Genomic DNA, 24,676 nt, shown 5'->3' on the forward strand with positions numbered 1-24,676 from the left:
ATTTTCATTAAAAACAAAAAATAGCATAAAAATGTTAACCTTGTGAGGAGGAGGAGGTGAAAAAGTATGTATCTTTAGCGAATAGAAGGTGCATGCCCGTGTGCGGGCAAGTGTCTATTTGAGTTAAGAATGTGTGAGAACGTGCATTCTCACTTTGGTATATGTGTGTGTGTGTGTGTGTGTGTGTAATTCCACAAAAAAAAAAAAAAAGTGTGTGTGTGTGTGTGTGTTGCTTTAGTGTGTGTATTGTAGATGATGGCAATATGGAAAGTGGCTAAAATCTATTTATGAAGGGATTGTTGCCAAAGCAAAGGGAGCATGTATCCCTTATCAAATAATTTTGCTAGGCCTTCAATTAAAATTCCCATTACATGATGATGCAAGAAAAGCATAATCTTAGCCATATTGAGACTTTAGCAAGGGCTGGACCGCATAGCTGTAGACTCTAGAAATGCACAAAATAACTTGGCCACCTTATGGACAGCCCTTCTCACTCAAGTCTTGACGACTTAAGGATTGTAACGACATGTACATGTCCTTGAAATCTAAATGCCATGTGAGATAAGGGCCTCTCAATCTTTGATCTCCTCTATTCTTACAGAGCTCCGATTAAAGCTAGGCGGTACTAGTTTCTGAAACTTAGGCTTGTTTTTCTTGAGAAGAACATACGACATCCAGTACCAAAAAAGTAGTATCCGGCCTTCTTGTACCAGTGCCTCTTTGATAGAGCTTTTTCCGAATGACATTCTCTCCAGAACCTGCACCATAGCATCACCAACTTCAATGATTTTCTAGTAAATAAAAGCCTTGAGGGTTACAGAGATATGAGCCGCCAAACTTACCTGCTCACCGGTTTGAAGATCATATGAGTTTTGATGCTCGAACTTCAGTCCTCTGAACTCATTCAGGCACAATGCTTGGAATGCCCTGAAATCAAAAATTTAAGTGAACATTGCCAGTTCTACACTAAGGCATTATTCCATATCCCATTACCATGGTTATCACCATTATGCAAGTTAATAATTCCTATGGCCACATCACTCACCATCTGATCAAAGAAACACGCGGGATCCATCGAAACACTGCGGGGATATTCTCTGAGTTAACATAGTAGCCACCAAAGACTATAAAGACTGTCATAAGTGAAGGCCCAAGAGCCATGGCTGCCTCTGTGGTAGGGGCCATAGCTCCGACTGTCAAACCCATTGCAGATGCAGAAAAGGCCTCAATTGTTATGATGCCACAAAACTGACCAAATCTGCTCCACTAAACAGGATCACATCAGTATTTGAATGTCAAAACCCAGCAGTTAACAGATCTACTAATCCATGAGCCTATGCAGTAAGTAATACTGTACCTGACCAGAGCTGGGTTAAGGCCAGCCATGGGATATAATATTGTCCCAAAAATCAAAGGAAACGATGCACCAACTGGAATTTCTGCTATCAGCTTGGAGAGCAGGTATGGACCCAGGGCATAGCTGCCTTTTGCACGCTCACGATCAACAACCTGCCGCTCTTTGGGAAAGACATTGACTGTTTTGGTCAGAGCTGCCATTGCTGTGTTGATTGCTGCCACCTGTAATATGCATTTTTGCATCATTAATTTAGGAATTTTGGCACCCAATATATCTGTTTGGTTTAGTATGCAAACACTCCCCTCTATAAGGGATAAATTACTGCACATGCGTGTGCACACCCGCGCACACACATTAGATATCAATGAGTTGATGTCTAAGAGCCTATAACCTGCAGAAGGCCCATCCGGTCTTGTATCGCAGTCTGCAAGAATCCCATTCTCCAAAAAATGGACCCAAATATAATTGCAGATGAAATCGACATGTTTGCGCGAACTTTATTTGTGGGGCCATCACGAGTGGTCTAAATACAAAGAAACAAGGAAAAATCCCATAAGACGAAACAATACATACAGGGCGACAAAAAGAACTTATGTACCACAGACATCCCAGATGGCCGGGAGCTTCACAAGCCTGGACCAGCAATGCCTGCCCCGCCCCCCCACCCCCCGCAATTCGATGTGTAAAACCACTCAAAAACTGCATGCATGATGGCCATATTTTAAAAAATCGCATCAAACCTGCAGCCACGCACGCTTCAGCAACAACCTGAACTGCTTCCACCAGCCGATTTTCTTCACCTTAGTCACAGCTGTTTTCACCACAACAGTTTTGGGAACATCCATAGCATCTTGCTTTGGTGCATCATCCTCGTTATAAACATCAGGGGTTTGCTTTTTGAATGCTTGAACTAAATTATCCAAACGCTTGCGTGTAAAGCCTTCACAATCAGGTGAGCTATAATCAACAGATATAAGGTCGGCAAAAAACTCTGCTGGATTCACATGCTGTGGGCATGGGTGCCTGTTTTTCCAAGCAGTAACATTTCATAATTAGTAAAATTTAGAATGCACGAAATGCCTACAGGATAGTCATTCAATTGTTCCTTAATCCAACAGCCTCTCTCTCTCTCTCTCTCTCTCTCTCTCTCTCTCTCATGGAGGGCTTTTTACCACACGGCTCCCGAGTGGCTATTGGTCAGCTTAGAGTTTCATCACATCGATTGGAGATCGAGACTGGCAGAGCAGCACGGATCCCCCGAGAGGAGAGGGTATGCAGATTGTGCAGAGAGGAGGTGGAGAGTGAGGAGCATTATGTATGCAGATGCAGAGCATATACAGCCATCAGAGAGAGATATCCCATTTTATTCAGAGAGCCACATTCCCTACGTCAGATCTTTGAGGCAGCAGACCAGCGCATACTGGGGAGATTCATTCTAGACATACAGCGTCACAGAGAGACATCATTACAGGCTCAGACAGCTCCAGAGGGGGGACGACAGACGCAGACTACTACATTATGTATGCAGATGCAGAGCATATACAGCCATCAGAGAGAGATATCCCATTTTATTCAGAGAGCCACATTCCCTACGTCAGATCTTTGAGGCAGCAGACCAGCGCATACTGGGGAGATTCATTCTAGACATACAGCGTCACAGAGAGACATCATTACAGGCTCAGACAGCTCCAGAGGGGGGACGACAGACGCAGACTACTACATTTTTTCAGAGATCCATCCCACTCCCAGCCCCTACACGGCAGGGAATTACTCTCCAGAGAGCAGAGACACTCAGAGCCTGCAGGAGACAGAGGACACCTGGCTTTCGGACACCACGCCTATACCACAGAGAGATGACAGAGATCAGAGCTCAGTTTCACAGAGAGGGTGCAAAGCGACTGGCTCGCTTCAGAGCAGACCCAGGCATGTTCTTCAGGGAGCTGTGGACACCCCCTTCATTGATGTATATCATTTTATACCCCCAGTATGGTACAGGATGGAGCTAGCTAGGTTGCATATCATGATTGTATACTCCATGCATATAGCTTTGCATTCTCCTAGTAGTAGAGCTCCATCCCCTCCCCCACTCATTGTACTTACCGCACACCCAGATTCAGCTTTTTAGTTCAGTAGTCTTTTGGAAGACGTTAATAAAATCTTTCTTTCTTTCTTTCTTTCTTTCTCTCTCTCTTTCCATCTACATCCAAATATGCCACCAGTGGGGAGTCCCCATACTTGCCACTATATGATGATATTATGAGAATATCAAAACTAGGGGATATCCTCCTTGCTGGAGACTTCAATGCCCATATTGCCAGTGCTAGGCACTCCTCTTCACGACAGATGATAGGAGAGAGACATTGTGGGCACGGATCTGGAGCGGACATCACAGGACATGGTGACTTGCACAGACTACGGGGAGTACTTTCTCGCCCTTGGCGGGGCTCATGGACTAGTCATTTACAATGGCCTAGCCCGGTGGCCTGGTTCCAGCTCCTTCACCTCCAACCCCCAGTATAGTGGACTACTTGATGGGATCTCTCTCCTTGATACAGCTCATTTCCGACTTCACCATCTCACCCCGCTCCATTGGTGTGGCAGGTGATCATGCCTACCTAGCCTTCTCCCTCACATGCCAGTACAACACTCATCCACCTACCTTACCGCGCCGTCACCACCCGATATACCACTTCACTAGGGAGACCTCCTCGGTCTACTCTGATCACATCTTCCACATAATCTCCGACCTCGACCCACACATCCCACTTGATGAGCTTACCACACAGCCTGCAACCTGTCATGTGTGCACAGTGTGTATCTACCGTGTGCTACATGCACACAAGACTAGCTTCGAGGTTTGGGGAAGCCTGGAGCTAGGCAGGCTGATTGGCGAGCTGAGTTAGGGATAGACTAACGGGCGGGCACCCAAGTATGGACGGGTGGGCGCCCAAGTGTGGACGCCCGATGACTGGCCAAGAGCCTATAAAAGGGTGGCCAAGGTTGGTCATTAGTCATATAGAGTCTCGCGTGACTTTGTGAGAGCTCTATGGTCTAGAGCCTCGATCTAGTGCAGACGTGCACCTACTTCATGCAGCCGAAGCCGGCAGTAGTCTCGAGGCCCACAAGGGTAGCTTCGTGGCGGTATGGGACGTCACAAGGTAGAGATTGGTTGGTACGTCCATCTAGTTAGCTCAGCTCGTGGCTCGGTGGGGACAGCCAAGTCTTGTGGGCTTGCCCACGACTGTCGTAGTTGGGAGGTGAGTCAGGCCTGCACCCCCTTCTTGTTTGTTTGGTTTGTTTGCAGGTTTCGAGTCTCGTACCAGGAACGTTCTACGAGGAGATCCTATGGGGTTTTGACAGTGGTATCAGAGCATGCCTCGTGAACAAGCAAGTTGGTAGGTAGAGAAGATGAGGTCGAAGAAAAGGTATGAGTTCAAGAAGCTTGCTATTTTTTCTATGCATACTGCTGTTTTTTCAGATTAGTATGTTGCTTTTTCATCGAAGAAACCCGCGATGATGGAGATGGTGGTCTAGATCGGGTTGTTTGCTTAGCAAGAAGTAGGGCTGTATGTTCTTCATTTGTATGAACAGTTTGAAGAGAGAGAAATAAGAAAAGCATGTCGACTGTTATTTTTTCTTTTTAGAGAGAGAGAGAGAGAGAGAGAGAGAGAGAGAGAGAGAGAGAAGGTCGCCAGGGTGGGTGCTCATCTGCAGTCACTGGCCGGATCTTGCACACGGTCAGTAAGCACACGTGGGCAGGAAGGTATGGCGCGAAGACTGTTTTGCGCAGCCAGGTACAAGCGGGATACGCTGTCAAAGCAGGCAGCGTATGGGCACTCAGGCGGCGCTCCAATCTGTGAGCACAGCCGTGTACAACATGAGCATATGAAAGCACTCAATGCATCCAAACACTACATCCACTAAGTACTTTCCCACATATGTTTCATGGCCATCCCGCAGGAGTCACACCCATGAACATAATAAAGCACTTGATGTATCATACCAACATACATGCAGCACATGACACAATGCAGAGTATTTCCCAATGTATTCTCAATGGTACCAAGATCCAATGACACCAAAATACAAAAATACCTCTACCTCAAAAAGTGAATGCATACATGCACAAACAGAGTTCAATCCATATATCCATGAACCAAACCAACTCTAGGACTGCTCGCAAGACTTATGCCCTCCATAGAGTTATCCATAGTTGCAGTTATAGTTCAAGGTGCAGCCGACTGTGAACCATACCCAACTTTACCATCTCATGTGTCTAGAACACAAGATCATAGAAGTCCCATAAGCAGATGTACTGTCAGCCTCAGTACCTTCGGGTGAATACAACGATGTCACCAAGCGACTCCTAGATGACAACTTAGCCTGTCTGTAACAAGGGAGCGGAGGTGCTACCCCCCTCTTGAGCATCAGGCAATGCTCCAGACCTATGCTCTGCTGAACCTGAATGAGCCGTAACAAGAGTCGACTCCAACTCATAGGCATCAAGATAAAGCTACAACTCCTGAGGTGAATCTGCTAAGTCACCCTCCTCCATCCACTTCGCATCCATCAGTGAACCTCCTCCATCCACTTCGTATCCATCAGTGAACAGCTCTTGAACTTCACAGGATAGCGACGGGAAACCTTACCCTGTACCTTTCTTTCCTTATGTGCCAGTATATGCTCAGGAATAAGAACCTCGTCAAGTTCCTCCACTTCCATCTAAGCCTCATCTGATACATCCTCAGGCACCCAAAACCTGCTTGCACTCCACCCAAGTGATGAGCACAAGTCCTCGATGAAGCATAGTAGATCACCACTGCTAAACATAGAAAGAAACTGTCTTCCGAACCCATGAAGCCTCCGTGAAGATACCACTGGTGACAAACTGTCGAAAGCCATAGCCTTCAACGCATCTCCTGCACCATAACACTTCAACTGCTTCTTGTTCCTGGCTGACTACTTCTTGTCCTTGGTGTCTTTTCTCCTGAACTTCATCTTCAGGTCTTGCTCTTCACCTCATATAGGCAAAGACACAAAATCCTGTACTGTGTCCTGCACTTCCTTTTCACTTTCCTCATGTTGAAGCTTTTAATGTGACAACCACGGGCTCGCCTCCTTGAGAAAGTCGACGATGTCCCGGCAAACGGAACCTTGTAAACCGGCCTTCACGGGCGGTGAAACAAAACACTCGCACATAAAACACTTCAACGCCATTGAGGACCTAGAAAAGGAAAACAAACAGAGGGAGCTAGAGTGCTCCTGCAAACAGTACACGGACACCGATTGGCCCCAAAACGCAGTGGCGCCCCTTGCGGTATTTCTTTAATTGATTATAAGAGCTTTGATTACAATAAAGCTGGAAACTCAGCCGTCACAGTAGAACCCTTGAAGCCTGCAAAGATCCTGCATCTGGCTTCTTGTCCACTTGGCATCCACAAACAAGTCAAGCCATTGTTCACATCGAAAGACTCTCTCACATTGAGTCTGCATACAGAAGCTTTCTCCCATGATCAGGGCTGCCACAACCATCCATAGCCTCTCACACTATGAACAGCATCACACCCTGACACATCCAGTGCTTCTGCATCACAACACAGACTCCCAAACTGTCTCTCAAAAGAGTATCACAGCACAGCATACCATACAGTCGACACACCTGTACCAACCCTCTCTACCTTCCAAGGGTATATCCATCTCTGTCATGGATTCCTTGTCCCCTGTCCAATCAGTAGCAAGGCTGTACCAAACATGTGTCCATTCCTGTACCTTCTGCCTGCATGTGACCTATCTCCTGGAGAAACCCAAAAACATGTTTCCTCGAGAAACCTACGACCTGTTTCCACATGAAACCCTTAGGCCCGTTTCCCTTTGAAACTTCTGTCCTGTTTCCATACAGAACCATTCATGGCACCATTCAACAACAGTGCCAACAACAGCATACATCTAGTTACCTGTTCCCTCATGAAACATCTGGCAACATAGAGATGCCCATGGGCCATAACTGTAGGTCCCTCTGTTCCTTTCTAGCAGGAAGAAAACAATCTGCTCCATGAGCACGCAGCCATGCGAGCTTGCATCACTCCCATGCCAAGAAACATAACCAAGTGACCTTGTACTTGCAGCCAATAACCCATGTACACAGTCTCAAAACAGTCCTGGCTCAGCGCCTCCTTCAACCCGCTCCTTCCAAGAGAGAGAAAAATAGAGCAACCTGCTCAGCCTACCTGTGTTCAGCCCAACACCTCCCCTCCTGAAACGGCCTGCAGTCCTGGCCGCCTTCTATGGGTGGGAGAAAGGGATATAAAGAAAAGTCCTGCGCCTACAGACCAGCCCCTTGTGCGTGGAGAAAAACATGCGCTGCTCTGTCCAGCGCTGCCTGCAGCCACCCGTTTGCCAAGAGAGAGAGAGAGAGAGAGCGTGGCATACTGACACCTGTACCTGCAAAACGGCTGTTCAGTCCGCCTGCAGCCAGTCCCACAGCCACTAACGCCTTCCCTTCTACAACCTGTCAGAAGCCTGTAGAGCCTGCTGTCCTTGCAAAGGAGAACCATCCCACAAGTACTCCTCTGTCCAGCAGCCGCCTCTGTGCAAAGGAGGAAACCGGCGTGTAAGAGTAGTCCTCCCCCTGCGGAAAGTACACCTTCATCAAGAGATAGGCGCCTCTTTTCTGCCCGCCAGCCCCTCTTCTTCAGAAAGCACACACGTGGCCCCAAAATAGCATAAGGGCCACGTTTTCTTTCATGAAGGGCATTATATTGATTTTTAAAGGTTTTTAAAACCTTTTAAGTTAAAATCTTTTTGCCCCCTTCACACTTGGGGTTGTCCACACATGGGCTTCCTTTTTAACTCCAATCTGATGCCATTCACACTGTCCACCATGTCCCCGTGCACACTGCATACTGCATACTGTCCAGAGAAAAACACAGGGTCGTGACAGACAAAGAAGGGAGTCAACTATGACAGATACAGGAGAGATATATGATGGGTGGAAGCCGATGGAGAGGCCCCTAGTGATGATGATCTCGCACATGATCAGGAGTGCCACATGAGATTGTGTGAGCGGAGATGGGGGGTGCCCCTATGGTGATAGAGGCTCTTTTCTAGATAGTGACATACTGGCACAGATTAAGGGAGCTCCCACTAGATAGATACCCCCGGCTTTTTGCCCTAGAGCCCTTGAGACAATTGGCACTTGATGGAGACACGCAGTGTTGGTATGCACAAGCGAGCACTTGGTTTGGTATGCATGGCATGCAGATGGGTGCACTCCCACCATTTCAGTACAGCATAGAGGCCCCTTCCTTTGCTCTCAGCCACATAAAACTGAAGAGGGTGATCAGGAAGGACATTGTGAGATTGGATACTCAGAGGACCTAACATCCACCCCTCCAACCCCTAGGAATGAAGATGGCTTTCTGCAAAGACCATCTTCTTCACATGACGGAGGACGGCTTCATCATACGCCCGCACTACGTGGATACACATCTCTCATTCGGGGTGCGGTGTGCAATTGAACAGATCCACACCTCATCCCATCAGTTGAGAAAGGAGACAGCCAGATATGGGCCGAGAGTAGCTACACCAGAGGACAAGACATGCTAGCTTTGCCATATAGAGGTTGAGACAGAGGCTCATTATATATGTAGATGCCCAGTATACTATGAGATCAGGGGGAGGTCCACTACCTCTTCTGAGAGGGATTTGGACCAATCTCTAGGATCATGGATTTTCCAGACCAGAGATGCTTGGGACTCTTTCTTTTGGAGCTCCGGAGACACGGGGAATCCCTATTGTGGCCCAGATCAGCTGCACCCCGCCCAAGGACCAACACAAAGAGCTCTCACTGTCTTCTTCCAAACTAGAGCCCCAAGAGCAAATCCACCCACTCCCCCCGACCTCTAGGCTGATGCAAGAGCCCAGCCTAGAGGAGTGACATTACACAAAGCCACCAAGGTATGCAGAGCCCAACGCCCCCAACATAGTGGCCGCCACCCATGCTCACGTCACCTCAGAAGGATCAGAGCCATCATTTCCCACCACCACCACCCTGTCAACCTCACTACATTGGGCACCATGTTGCAGTGCCCTATGCAAGATATTCTTGGCTGACGCAAGAGCTTGAGGCTCTTTGTTTTTTTCCCAGATATTTTCTTTTAGTTTTACATTCAGTACCATCATGATGTATTCCATGGACATGATGTAACATTTTGGTCTCATAGGTCATTTTGGCCTTCAGAAGATGTTAATACAACTCTCTCTCTCATCACACATGAACACGGATTGCAAAGACACTTAAATGTATTACACCCTCTAAGGAACAGGGACTTGCATGTTAACCTTGGCAAGACAAAAATCATGGTATTCCACTCCAGTTACCAAGGGCTGCAAAAAGACACTTCCACATTCTCTAAGTAATACAACTAATGAGGGAATACACATACCTAGGAGTTGAATTCTCAAGCCCAAAATTTCTGATGAATCCGGCAGCAGGGGCAAGATTATCCAAGGGATATGCACACTTCGTGTCACCAACATGATTAGACTTAGCTACTAGCACATAGCTGCAGGCTGGTTGTCCAGGAGGGCATGTTGGATCTCTGAATAGTCAGTGACCAGACCTAGAGTTATAAATACAAGCAATGAGAATGGGAGATTGTCCAATACTTGGTTTGCACTGCATACTGAAAGCATGTGTGTAAAGTCTATGCATGACTTGATCCGTTTGCCTGCTTGTTAATGTAAATGTCACCTAGTGGCACGTGTGTAAAGTCTATGCATGACTTGATCCGTTTGCCTGCTTGTTAATGTAAATGTCACCTAGTGGCAATGGATACACTCGGAACTGTGCACGTGAAGCTGTCTTTTGACATGATTTATGAGATGCTGCAAGTAGTTAAGTATCACACAAATCCATGTTTTGGATTTGCGTGTTCAAACCGTAGAGGAATTGACCTCCTTTGTCTGCATCCGATTTCTTCAACTGTAAAGCCAGGTGAGTGACTTTATTTGCAAATTGGAGAACAAGTAGCGCGTTCTGGCACAAGATAATGAGGCGGTAGAAACCGCTTCTTGAGGTCAGTGACGATTTGGTTTCCCCGGCAGTCAGCGGCTCCATAGTTAGACTTGACCTGGGCCGAATGAGTCCACCATTAGATTGCTTCCCCACGAGGAGAGGATTAAAACTCTTGGACACATGGTGGAGCAGTACACCAAGGTCATTGATAGACAGTTTGAGCATCATAACTTTTTGACAAGGCAGCTTCGTCAAGAACTTCAAGAAAAGGATGCATATTTGAGGATGTACTGGGAAGACCCTCATGTGAGGACGGTTATGGAAGGCAAAAGGATCATGGAGTCCAGTGCTACAAATGTCTTCCTAGATTTGGCTTCAATGCTAGAAATGAATCCCATAAAGTTAGCTTTTCACTATCTTCTGTAGGAAGGGGATATTACCCTTGATGAACAGGGCAAGCATCAAGTAAAACCGGATCAAGGGTTTACTGAACCTCATCAGTCGATCGTTGCTGAGGAAGCTTCTACGTATTCTTAAAAAAGAGATAGATGACTCCTGTTCCGAACCTGCCTATTGTTCATGGTGGAGACAAGCATTCTTTTAGGGAAGAGATGGCTCAGAAAATGCCTTGGAAGGAGCACAACGAATGGAAGATACAAGCTCCTTTGCTAGAAGATGGACCAACGGGTTGTTGTACCAAGCCCGATTGTTATTGGTGCCAATATTCTTGCCACAAAAAGAACGAAGCTTCGGAGAAGATTTAGTTCAACTTCATATTTTTGTGTCTACATAGAGACATTATTTTGGGTGTTGCGAATTTTGATATCCACTGCGATATTTAGGGGATTTCTCCCCATGAATTTTGATTGTATATAATTGACATAAGTATTTATGTTTTAATGCTTTTCTTTTGCCAATAGTAATTGACCCAGTTGCTCCGCCGACCACCAATGCTAGCTCCACTAACCAGCCCTTTTAAACGAAGCTATAAATAGACGGCGGAGGGCAAGGATCAATACACTGGGTCTCAAGAGCCCAAGACAGACGCAACAAGAGGCGAGTTGTCAAGAGCATTCCCAAGCCTGGGCACAGCCTGAACAGCAAGTAACCTTATGTTGCATGCATGTAGCGTTACCGCTAGCATGATAGGAGGGACTAGGTTCAAGTCAAAAATATAATCATGTTTTAACAATATACAGTAGACTAGGTCAACGCTCTGGTCTATTTGTGCATTTGCAGCATTAAGTGCTTAGCATTAATTGGCTCTTAATCAACGTTTTAATTAGCACTGATCAAGCATGCTTCCGCACTTACGTTACATTGGTATCAAGGTGCCAGGTCGCCTAGGGCAACCCACACCCAAATTTATGTTAGTCTGCATGTGTGTTAGTTTGCATAGGTCTTTGCATAGAGTAGTGAGTAGCAAGATATCTATTTTTCTTTATGGCAGACATGAAAGAAGAATTCAAGGGTATGTCCAACGACGAGTTGGAGATTTGGGGGCAGAGGATCAATCCCAGCAGATGCCCCAAATGGATAAGCAGGAATTCAAGTGAAGTGACTATCTCTTCAGGTATTGAGAAGACAAGCTGGCTGTTTCATGTACATATCCATTTTCAAATGGCCAAACTCACTAAGAATCCTGAAAACATACCCAAGCTCAGAAAAGTACGACAAAGCATGATCCTGAGCTGGGCCAGCATAAACCAGAGATCCCTCTGCTAGCAATATCAGATCATCAAATTTAGCATAAATCGAACCCCTTGGTTGATGTATGGAGCAAACAACTGTGTGTCCATCCTTGGCCAGATTTTGCAGTGTTTCCATGACCCTTTCCGCCTGAAAAGCATCAAGACCTGCACACGTTGATGGACTTAAGAGGTAAGTCTGCTGAAACAAAGATACAAGCCACACAACACAATCAGCAAGTCACAAGGGCAAAGAGGCAAGCATAGAGTTCACCAGTTGTTGGCTCATCCGCAAAAATTACTGAGGGGCTTGCAATCAGCTCACAGGCTATTGACAGCCTTTTCTTTTCTCCCCCACTTATGCCCCGTACTTTTGCGTCACCCACACGACTCTCTGCACAACTCACCTGCATCGTTCCAAAGGAGATCACAAGCACTACTTTCATATTACAGCAAAAACAGCAAAGCAGAGCTGCATACTAGCTCAAAATCTGTGTTTGAATCTTAGTACAACATCAAACTGTATACAGGATTTTCCCATTTCTTACCAGTCCCAAGCGATGAAGTAAATTATCCACATATTGCTTTCTTTCTTCACTAGTCAAAGAGCTGGATAGCTGAAGTTCAGAAGCAAGTGAAAGGGTCTCTCTTACAGTAAGCTGAGAGAAGAAGAGATCCTCTTGTCTCACATATGCAACCCTGAAATCCAACATGAAACAAAATCACCTGAATTGTGACTCCAAAATGAAATTTGTAACTTGTGAAGGACCGAAGCATACTTGTGTGATGAAGACGAGAGTGGCTTGCCACTGATGTAAATATGGCCACTCAGGGTTAAACGAGGCGATGCAGAAATCTGGCCAGCCAATACATTCAGAAGCGTTGTCTTCCCTGAGCCAGATGGTCCCATAATAGCCAACAGACGCCCGGCTTTTGCCTCTCCAAATATATCTTTCAGTAAGTATTTTACCTGTCATCAGAGATGCCCGTAAGCAGAAGTTTGCAAACGTATGTGCAAAACACAAATTGCATACAGGCTCAGGGCATCTTGCCTAAATCAAATAGTGATAACTCACATGTTGAGACAAGATTCATTAAAAACGGAAAAGAGGGAAGAGAGATGTCGCACGTGGTACAGTGGCATTCAGCGCCAATAGCCAGCTGCCACCCACCACCTGTAGAGTGTTTGCTTTACTTACTGGGAGAAAAATGGTGGAAGCATGCACCTCACTCTGCTTTCAAAGAAACAGTGCTGGAATGGAGCAAAAGAGTCTGATTTTTCCTCTCCCTTGTGGTGGAGAGCTAAAGCAACTGGAGCTCTGGAGTTGGGCGGCTATTTTATGGCATTTAAGCCGCTTCTGTGTGTCATGACCCTGTGAATTTGTGTAGCATAAGTGTGAGCATGGTGGTCGGTGTGCAAGACATTTTTTTTTTAATGTTCACACTTGGGAAAAGGGGACAGGTTTTAAAAACTAATAAAACCCCATGTGTGGAGGGGACAAGGGGACAAAGGTTTAAAAAACCTTTTAACCAAAGGAATATCTCCTTTTGGGAATCGTGGCCCTCTTTTTGGAGCAATTGGGGTTGCAGCTGCACGTGTGGTGCTTTTTTGCTCTTTGGAAGGCAGGCAGCTGGATGGCAACTCCACGTAGGAGCTTTGAGTCGTGGAAAAGCTGAGGACCGGCTGGGCTACAGAGAAGTACTAGCGGGCTGAGCTGCAAGAGCAAATCCGGTGGGCTGGACTGCGTTGGCCTCCCTTTCTCCCTCTTGTGAAAGACAGTGCAGGACTGTAAGGGAAGATTGGATGCAGAAAATTCTGGACTGAGCAGGTTCACCCGCGCTCTCTCTCTCTCTCTCTCTCTCTCTCTCTCTCTCTCTCTCTGATGGAAGGTGACTACAGGGCAGAAGACACGGGACTGAACGGAGTTTTCTCCCGCCCTCGCTTTCTCTTTGAAGGAGGCAGACAGTAGGAGAAGTAGAGGTGCACATGTGGGGACGACCAGTCGAGACTGTTTCAGGGGTGCTCCTCTGGCCCTTTGTGAGAGGAAGGGTTTGGCAGTTCGGAGGGTGGAAATAAGGCAAGTTTTTGGACTGATTTGGAAGAGTTTACGGGCTGATGTATGGCTGGTTTTTGGCTATGTGCATGGGCCAGTTAGATGCGTATTCAAGGCCTCATGGATGTACTATCTTGGCTGATTAGAGGTGAATAACAGTGTGGTGTTTGGGGGCACAGGGCTGTGTGTAACCTCTATGCTAAGAGGTCCAGAGGATTGGCAGATTGGACATGCATATGTATAAGCCATGAGTGCCATGATGTATTCAGTTAAACTCTTCCATTGAATGTGAATAAAGAAATACCGAAAGGGGCACCAAGCTTTGGGGCCAACAGGTGTCGTCGTTCTTTTTGTGTAGGAGCACTCTAGCTCCCTTTTTATCTATCATGCGCCCTTTAGAACAATGAGAGAGACTACAAATGGTGAGGATGGTCCCCCTCTCAAGATGTTGAGGGTGATGGTGGAGGGCTTATGCCGATCCACTCGCGAAGACGCTCGAGGATAGGCCGATTGACGGACTTGGTAAGAATGTCGGCATGGTTTTCGTCATAGGAATGTACTGGAGCCTGATGGTACCAAGCTCAACCTGGTCCCTGGTAAAGTGAAAATGAACACCAACATGCTTGGTACGGTTAGAAAAAATAGGATTGCCAACGAGGGCAATCACACTCCGATTGCCGACGAAGATGGTAGTAGCGGTGTCCATGGAAACGCGCATCTCCTCAAGAAGCTGACGGAGACACACAGCCTTAGTGGTGGCATCATAGAGGGCCCACGGTTCGGGAAAAGACGGGTTCGCTTTAGCCTAGAACTTGTTCAACTTCGGGAAAATCCTTCTCAAATTTTTATGAGAAGGAAATAAAACCCTTTCAAATTTTACAAGTTTTAGTTATATTTTCTAAGTTCACATAGAAAATACCATCTCAAAAATAGCAATTTCCTTCTCATTTAGTGGTGAAAAGGATTTAGTTCCTTTTCCCTAAAATTGTTTTCCCGAACCCTGAGAGGGCCTGGTACTCAGCCTGCATGGTGTCCCGCTTCTTGCCAAACCACGAGAGAGCTAGATCCAAGTGAGTACAAATAGCCAACGAGTGAGCACCGGGAATCGATATCACCAGCCCAATCGGAGTCCGTGTAACCACGCAGGGTGAACCCACGACTTAAGTGAAGTCCGAACATATAGGTACCCCCTAGATAGTGAACAACCTGTTAGCAATCATCTCCTCTTTGTACCATATTACTCAGTGAGGGCCTCTGTTGTGGGTGTGCCCGCCTAGGAGTTCTCTCCATTTTTCCATGTTTTTTTTTCTATTTTTAGTCGTGGGCGCTGTCTGGTTCTGGCCGATTGTGTTTTTTGTCCCGGTCGACTATATACGTGCTGGCCGACTGGCTTTATCCCAGTCGTGGACATGTAGGCAGCATGTCCGTTGCTTTTGGGCTGGCCGACCAGCAGCATAGGGTGGTATAAATACCACCTTTTCCCCCACACTCCATTTTGTACCGGATCTTTGTGTATATAGCAGAGTTTATACAGCTTCTCTCTCTCTACACTTCTGCGTTTTCTTTCTCACAGCAGTTGTCTCATTTCCACTGTGCATTCCGACATGGTATCAGAGCCCCAAGTGGCTTGAAGCTTGGAGACAGTGGGAGCTTGAGGGTTTGTTGTTTTTTGGTGCTGAATCTTGATTGGAGATTTCTTGGGCTGTTCGGGACTTGGAGAACGGGTAGAAGGCGGCCATCACTGTTGGACAGCCACCTTGCATAGTGTTTGCAGCCTCTTTTTCATTTTTTTCCCCACCACCCTCCCTTCACAAGACCTTGTGAACCCTTGAGATAGCAGATTTGCACGAGATGACTGAGAAGCACGTGAAGATCCCCACTCTCCCCACATTCCCGGTGGATCGACATTTGGACGGGACCAACTATGGCATCTGAAAGGTAATGATGGAGTCTGTCTTAGAGTCTTATGACTTGGCTGATTTCATTGTGGTTGGTGTTCCACGGGCGGCCAGAGTTTGAGGACGGGGAGCTTTTACCCTCTACTAGGAGAGAACGGGAGGCTCAAGCACAGTTATGGGCTCGTGTCGATGCCCGTGCTAGCTTTCTCCTCACACCACCTGGATCTATCGCGGTAGATAGCAGTAGAAGGCTCCAGAACAGGCCGACCAGCTCTCCCATGCACCAAAAAAGCATGCGCTTGCCCCAAACTCAAGTTCTCCCCAATAATAGAGCCTCCCAGCCAATAATAGCTCAAGCGTGTGCTTTTTAGGTCCAGAAGGGGGCGCCTACATGCAGATGGTTCAAATCAGGTCCAGAGCCCACCTTTTGGTTGCCACATGTATTAAAATAGTCATGTCCAATGTGAATGACTTATAAGTTGTCAAGTCACTCATAAGTGAGTGCAGACCTACACCCATAATTATTAGTATGTGAAATCATAAAGCTGTAAATTGGGTTTTTAGGGACACTTACCACTTGCAAAACACATGTAGACCACCTGTCGGACCCAAACAGGTGTGCACATACATGCCCACAGGGTACCCAGGCGGCCCGGCCCCATGGACAACACAGGCAGTAATCTCAGGCATTGTCTATGGAAACAAGACAAGTCATCCAAATATAAAATCAAAGTCATGCACACACATGAGTGCAGCTAGACTGGAAGAAACACCCATCTACTCAGTTGTATCAGATAAAGTGTTCAAGGCTTCATGATCCTTCCGGAATCTTTCGGAACATAAATACAAAAGATCACCAAGATAGCTAGTCCCGGGAAGTCACATCATGTCAAGCTCCATGAGCCATACATGTAATGTACATAGTTGTCACGGTACAAAATTACGATACCGTACGGAAATTTTTGGTACGATATTACACTTACAAACTAAGGAGCTTCAAGCTTGAATGTGAGGGAAGGTTGGGGAGCGGGGGGGGGATTCTACAGTGCTTGAGGAACCAGAACATGGAGATATGTCTCTCCCAATTGTCTCCAAAAAAGAGCCTGCATGGGTAATGCGATACCAAAGGTCTCCAAGATACGGGTAGTGCATCTAGGGTGATAGTGTTTATGACTAAGGGACCGTCCTTGCACAGATACGGGTAGTGCATCTAGGGTGATAGGTTTAGGGACTCCTCTATAGATCAAAATGGCCTTGTCCAGATCTTCTCCCTCGTACATAACTTGAGAATCTGACTGTCTAGCCTACCTATACCAAGGATCTCCAAGTGATGTAGCAAGATTCTCTTCTCATCCTACCAATCAAGTGGCCTTGTCCAAATCTTCTCCCTCGTACATAACTTGAGAATCTGAATGTCTAGCCTACCTATACCAAGGATCTCCAAGTGATGTAGCAAGATTCTCTTCTCATCTTACCAATCAAGTGTACACTACCAGTCTACCTTGCCAAATTTTTTGGGTCTTTTAGCAGCCCCGTATGGAATGCTGAGTGGACACGAAAGTTGCCAAGTATTGTGGGCATTTGGGATCTTCATTGAGCAAGATTTCTATTTTTGTTGAGCATTTGGGATTTTTTTCTCAATGTGGGGAAAAAAAACCCTCGTACCGTACGAAACAGTACGATATCGTACAAAACCGTAAGGTAGGAATAGATTCGTACCAGTACCAAAAACAACCATGCATGTACACCATGTCAAGCCCCACAAGCCATACAAGTACTATCATGTCAAGCTCCATGAGCCATACATGTCCTGTCATGTCAGGCTTCATATGCCATACAAACACACCATGTCAGGATCCACAAGCCATACATGTATGTCATGTCAGGCTCCATATGCCACACATGAACAATAAAAAACAGAAGCAATGAGGAATTTTGAGACATTCTCCCCAGCTTCTAAGCAGTTGACCACAACTGAAAAGCTTCCAAATAGACCTTCACAAGTTCCGGATAATCCTCGTCCATCCATTTTGCATCCATAGCCGAATAGTTTTTAAATTTCACAAGATACCTGCGTACTAGCATGCCACCTACATGATTACGTTCCTTATGAAAAACTATCTGCTCAGGTTGCAATACCTCCTCAAGCTCATCCACCTCTCGTGGATCTTCCAAAACTAGTTCCATAGGAGGTGGTTATGGCCTCAGCCAGCTGACATGAAATGCATTATGTATTTTCCAGTGATCGGGCAATATCAATCTATAAGCCACTTCATTTATCTTCTGCAAGATTTGGAATGGCCCATAATACCTATTCGAAAGCTTAGGATATACGCCTTCTTTACTTGGCCGCGTGACATACATGGTCGGCCAGCAGAGGACATCGGTCAGCCAATCTTGAGAGAGTCGGCCAGCACAGAAGAGCCTCCCACGACCCAGAAAAAATAGGGAAAAACATGAAAAAATGGAAAAAAATGAGAAAAGCTCTGGTGGAAGAGCACACCCACAACAAAGGCCCTCACTGTACAAACAAGAGATGACTGCTAACACTACTTTGGAGGTGTTACTTCAGCGTGCTGTTATCGGACCGCCCCTTTGGCGCCGAAGAGGAGGTGTTGGAATATATATCATCTCCAGAGGGTCTACATGTACCTTTGCATGCTTGTATTGGTCATTTCTATGAGGCCCTACATTGTAGACATCATCTAGGATTTTTCTACCATTTATGAGTCCTTTTTGGGCTTTTTTATAGCATATTTATGCTACACAACTGTTGTCGGCCTACTACAACTGGCCAACCAGCTCATATGAGGGATATATAAGTAAGCACACCCTTCTCATATTTCATCTCATTCTTGCATATTTGCTGGAGGTCTTATGCTTGTAAGCACCTACGGGCTTTCCTCGTGCTCATTTTCAGCAATAATCAACTGTCCATAGCCTTCTATGGTTTGTGCTTTTGCCTACAACCTGTGTTTGCTCTTTCTTTCGGCAACTTGTTCAATAATGTGATGACTTGGTCTTCCTGAGACTTGGCGGAGCCAGTGGTGGCACGCTCCGTGTTAAGGCACTGGTACTCATCAACCTTGACTTTCAGGTGATCCCCCTCTTTAATAGTGAATTTTTGGATTTGATGCTCAAGATCAATGCGACACATGCGATCACATGCTGCATATCTCTTTGCAAGGTGTGCCCATCTATCAGAGACAGTGGAACTGTTGGAGCTACGAATGAAACTCCCGCAAAAGGCCTTGCATGAGGTCCACTATGGGAGTGGTATTCCCAGCTTCCCAATAGCGGAAGACTTCAAGAGGTGCTAGTGAGGGGTGGGGTTTCGGTTCAAGTCTCTTCACCAGGTTCCAAAAACCTTGGGAAGTGAAGACATATTCCATAAGGTTAGCCCATGTGGTGTAATTAGACCCATTGAAAACGAGTCTTTTCTGTAAAAGCATTCCTGGACATAGATACATGAAGGGAAGGAGATGGTGGAGTCCATGATGGCTGGTACCCATATCCAGAGTGTAGAGGGTTAGGTGTTACTCAGGAATAACCACTAATACGCGACACAAGTGAAGGACCTGGTGAGGGTACTCCATAAGATGGGATATAAGGCTAGGCACTCGGTGCAGGTGGAATGCCTAGTTGAGGCACAAATCCTTGGATAGACACATGAACTGGTGCTGGTGTAGTGCCTGTGAAGGGTTGATAAACTACCTGATACCCCGGAATGCTAGGTGGCGACACAGTGCTGATGGATACAGTGCTGAGAGATGCCTGTGTTGGGTAAAACCCATACATAGGTCCCTGTGGAGGTGTGGCCGGTAATAGCTATATGCCAACATCAGTAGGAAGAAACATGGGTTGGGTGGGAGGGTTTTGTCCCTGAGGTAATGCAGTATTCCAAAACGCATTAAGAGTAGAAATAGAAGGTGAACCAGAAGAGAAAACAATGTTGCCTCCTTGTACACCAGTGGTCTGAGAGCGTATTCTGCTCCTAGACCCTCCTCTATTCGGGTTCACATTACTCTAGGGATCGAGGTTAGTAGTTGGCACCATATGCTAAACCTGTGCTGCAGAAGTGGACACCCAAGTAGTGTTAGGCACATAAGCACCCAATGGTACATACAAACTTGACACGGTCTCCAACTTAGTTGATGACGATGGATCTGCAGACGACCATGTTGATACCTGTCCTCCCTGAGAGAATGACCCAAACCGAAGTCCAGGCTGTCGGCTAGACTGAACAGCAGGGCACCCCAGATAAGGCTCGATACCAGGGTCCAGTATTGGCACACTAGCTGTAGGCATGTATCCCCCTTCTGGAAGCGAACTCTGGTAAGCTCCGAGAGGAAAGTCGTGATGCCAAAGGTGTAGAAGGTGAGTAGGTGTTGAGAGACGGGTCAACTCCCAATGTCAGACCTCGAACAGGGCTCTCCAATGAGTAAGAAGTCCCATCCTCCTTGTCTCGATCTAAGTAAGGAGAATCAACTTCTCGTGACAAAGGCTAGTCCTCCGGAATTGTGGGTAGTCAATCCATGCTGTGTACTCTCGAGGTCTTCGTTCCCTTTGCTCACAATAGCTTTGATACCATGTGAGGGCAAAAGGATAAAAGAACCCGACGTGCGAGAGATCAGAGAAAATCAACACAACATGAAATGGATGAATGAATATATGTATAATGGTGAATGTAATCCAGTACAAGAGGGCCTCTATATGAGGTGACTCTGAGTAGTAGACTGGCGATGAAGCAAGGACAAAGTCAGAGGGAGAGAAGGGTCGATGACAAAGGCTCGCGTCGAAGATAGCGGCGGCACCCCGGATGATGTAGATGTCAAAGGCTGCAAACGTAGGACTAAGAAAACGGAGATGTGCTGCTGAATACTCTGGAGTACGCCGGCTGCAGTGTGGTGTGGAGCACTCAAGCTCAATGATGAAGCAGGGTCAGGGGCGCTGCCCTGGATTGCTGGATGCTCTGGGAGCAGGGCGTCAATGATGATTGCGTTGATAGCCGGGCTGCTGCAGTGGTAGAGCCGCTGATGATTTGTGTTGGTTGAGGCGGCTTCTGAGTGCAAGGGGTAGAGCCGACAGCTGGATGTCGATTGATGGAGCAGGGCAGTGTTGCCGGATGGTGTATGTCCTGGAGAGGAGGGGCAGCACGCTTTATATAGTGCTGACCCCCCCACTAATACCAGGTTGGCTGGCCCTGTCGGCCTGCCAGCCCGACCTGGTAAAAGGCCTTTTTAGGCCCTTGTAAGACCTTTAATGAGGGCCTTCTTGGGCAGCAGCAGTGTACGTATATTGGGAAAACGTCATAATCATCTGCATCACAGCGATCAGAGCCTACAGAGAGTGACTCTTTGTAGTACAGGCTGGTCAAGGAGACCTTGGGCAGAGTGTGGGCTGTGATTTTCTCAATCATCTTTTGTACACAAAGAATAATACAGATTAGTAGTTTAGGCCTCATGTGTGTGCTGTCTGTGAGAGTAGCCCCTCTTTATATGGCTTATAAAGTATTGACCAAGATTTTCAACCTGTGAATTATAGAAAATCTGACAGTATCACGCTGTATCTTAATCATTTTACTCTCAAAGACTGCCTTGTTCCTGCCCTGCCAACTTGCTTGAAGGACTTCAAACCTGATTACTCTATTAAATGAAGCTCATTAAAGGGGTATGTCCAACTTCCTAAGAGCCATTGAGTGGGTTTTAAGATGAACCCGATGCCTTGTAAAACCAGTTAGAGATGAATCTCCATATGTTCCTTCAAATAGAGCATGTCCAGAACAGTGCCACATTGTTTCAGTGTAAATGCCACACCTTGGGCATCCCTCTAGCAGGTATTTTGTGCCTAATAGGAAAAGAAGCAGCAGTAGCCAGTCTCCGTAAGAGAGTTTTATTAAAGGATAAGAGGAAGTCTCCATGTTCCTTTATAAACGTCCATCCACCAACTCTGTGATTTGTCCAGAGCCCAGTAATTGTTGCAGCTCCTGTAAACAGCACTGCCATCACATTATATAGCATATAAAATCTTGATTGACGGTGACCCTGTCAGACAATTCGCAACCTCTATATCTAGCCTGCATTTTTAGCTTGGGAGGAAAAACCAGAGACTCAAAATTGAGTTTACTGATATTCCAAGTGTTCCTACAATCTGAATTTGCTTTTATGGTCAAAAATTTGTGCTTTTATGGTCATTCCTTTGTGAATTTTCTTTTTGTTTCAAGGTAATCATAAGCCAGTGCATGTCATGTTGTTTTATGATGGCCAGTGATCAACACATGCCAAAATCATGAAAATTTGATAAGTGATTAAATGGCCCAACTTTATGGCGCCCGTGTGCCCCTCTTTACCTAAACCTTGGTGCCCTAACATTACCATCAATTACCACTTTGATTATGCTCAAAATTATGAGACAACAATAAACCCCACCATTGCATGCATGTGCTAAGGACACTTTGGAGCCAAAACCCTACATATTCTTTTGTTTTTAAAGCATGCTTCATTTAGCAAGAAACTGCCACATTTAAGCACAAATGAAGCTAAGGTAGAGGACACAAAGGAGCCCAATTAAGCAAAGAATTAAGAGAGAAATCAACAGAAATGTTTGATGCCTGCATCTGCAGTGGTTGATGAATGAAAGAGGGCGCACATTTTTTCCCGCCTTGTCCGAGAGCGCGCAGCTTAGGTTGTGCCATCGCAGGTCTACAGGTTTGACAGCGCCCACGACATCGCTGTTGGCCTCCATATCTGCTGCACCTTCACCCGGGGCTTCATCATCGGATCGCCCACGTTGTTTGAAGGCCAGCAGGCGCACCGCAAGCGCTGCTGCCAGAGCACCCAGCACTGGCACCGCATTGCCCAGACCCCCCATGGTTGGAATTTGCAAGTGGGTAACCTTCGACGAGCGGCTACGGTGTTTCATTCTTTTTGGCCTGTCATTGTCATTAAAAAGCAGGGATTAACATGAGTTAAATTAAATGGCTTAATCAGCAAAAAGCATGGAATAATAATATTTTGTCTCACTATGAAAAAAAAATTGTAAGACTAGTAATGTTAAAAATGCAAATATATTTATTATTAGACAGTTATACAGTCAAGTAGTATTAAGAATGCAATAATATTAGAATGCTTAGGCAGCTATGTCATCGATTAAGAATGCAATAATATTAGAATGCTTAGGCAGTTATGCCAGTCTCAACAATTCGACGGCCATCTTCCCATCCAATGGCCTCCAACCCATCATATGAAGGCTACTAAGAAAAACGAACTGTGAATTGACATGTTAATTCTAAATTTTCTCATCTAAAAACAAGTACAGAATTATCTAGCAAATGTCAAAAGAAGGGCAACCCAAAAAACAAATGCCCATCTAAAAGTAACGAGTGACTCTGTGCTTGAAATTTGTGTCCTGAGTGATAAGTATTCTAACTTATGTGAGAATACTCACATAAGTTGCCTAACCAATTAGTTGCATGTGAGAGGGGACTCTCAAACTTGAACAAGATCAAAGACAAGTTTCGAAAACTTGACATGCTAAATTTGGTGATTTTTGTTGGATTGAACACTCTCAAGGTAAAACATCTGGAAGAGATGCTTTGGGATGATTGTTTTGAGGCTTGAAAATCCTTGAGGAGTAGGAGATCATGATCCTTGCAAACAACTTGAACTGCAATCACTCTCATTTTACTTTTGTGTTTTTGTCATTATTATGTTGCTTTGTTTTTAGCATGCTTAAAAAAGTAGACATAAATCTTTTTCTCTTTCTTTGCATAGTTAAACTTTAGCATTGTTATCCTTCTTGTAAAAAGGGCAAGCTTTTGAACTGAATGTCTTATTAACTAAACCCAGGCTACCCTTCAAATCCTATCTTTTGCAGTCAACTACATTTAAATTGTACAATACTTTAAAAATGCACAAATTTAAAAGCACGTTAATGTGCTTATTGAGTAATGACTTAGTTAGCCTAGTCAATGAAGTCACATGTATTATGTATGAAATTCCCACAAGTCTTTGTTAATCAAGAAATAAGACAACACTATGAAACAAGTTAAGACTACAATAAGAGAAATTGATTCCAATTACTCGTCAATATGGGAACAAGAAAGGCATTAGAAGTGTATATGCTAGATTTGATTAACAACGCAAATGCTTTGATTGTTGAATATAAAAGACACCTCACACAGTCCTCCTTGCACGTGTTAACCAGCATTAGTCCTTGGTTAAGATAGTCGTTTTTAATACAACACCGCTTCTTCAGTGCATATGTACATGAATGAGATCAAAAAAAAGAAAAATGTTATACATAAGGTATGGCAGAGAGGTGGCACGATTCTCTCCAAAATTTATAATCATAGAGGAACATGCCCTTCCTCTGTTTATAGAAAACACTATGTTCAAAGTGCATAGAGAGTGAACCATTTTTATAATGCTTCATAAGATGAAGCATTTGTTGGAAATCAATACTCCACCCTCATCACTATCACTGTGCGAGTGTGTGACAAGTTGCTCTATTTTGTAAGGCCCTCCCTGTATGAGTAGTAACCATTGTGTTAAACACACAAAAGGTGCCTACCATGTTGGCCATATGTGACTGGATGGTTAATTAGGAGACAACATATGAAGACCTTACACCATGCTAAGTAGAATGCATGCTAGTGTGGGCTA

General features: G+C 45.5%; 1 protein-coding gene across 1 annotated transcript; it reads right to left on the reverse strand.

The window, feature by feature from the left end:
* Positions 1 to 262: 262 nt before the first annotated feature.
* On the reverse strand, positions 263 to 23,028 carry ABCG7 (ABC-2 type transporter family protein). Its single transcript, XM_086795632.1, has 11 exons — positions 22,662 to 23,028; positions 12,841 to 13,031; positions 12,610 to 12,760; positions 12,336 to 12,468; positions 12,028 to 12,229; positions 2,098 to 2,380; positions 1,749 to 1,880; positions 1,358 to 1,578; positions 1,046 to 1,258; positions 843 to 927; positions 263 to 758 (listed from the first exon to the last, which is right to left on the reverse strand). Exons 1-11 carry the CDS (start codon positions 22,932 to 22,934, stop codon positions 573 to 575), a joined length of 2,070 nt encoding a protein of 689 aa, XP_086651758.1. The 5' UTR covers positions 22,935 to 23,028; the 3' UTR covers positions 263 to 572.
* Between the last annotated feature and the right edge of the window lie 1,648 nt (positions 23,029 to 24,676).

Source organism: Cibotium barometz, chromosome 62 (assembly GCF_041138505.1).
Source record: "Cibotium barometz isolate CiBa-2024 chromosome 62, ASM4113850v1, whole genome shotgun sequence".
In the NCBI taxonomy this organism is placed as follows: Eukaryota; Viridiplantae; Streptophyta; class Polypodiopsida; order Cyatheales; family Cibotiaceae; genus Cibotium; species Cibotium barometz.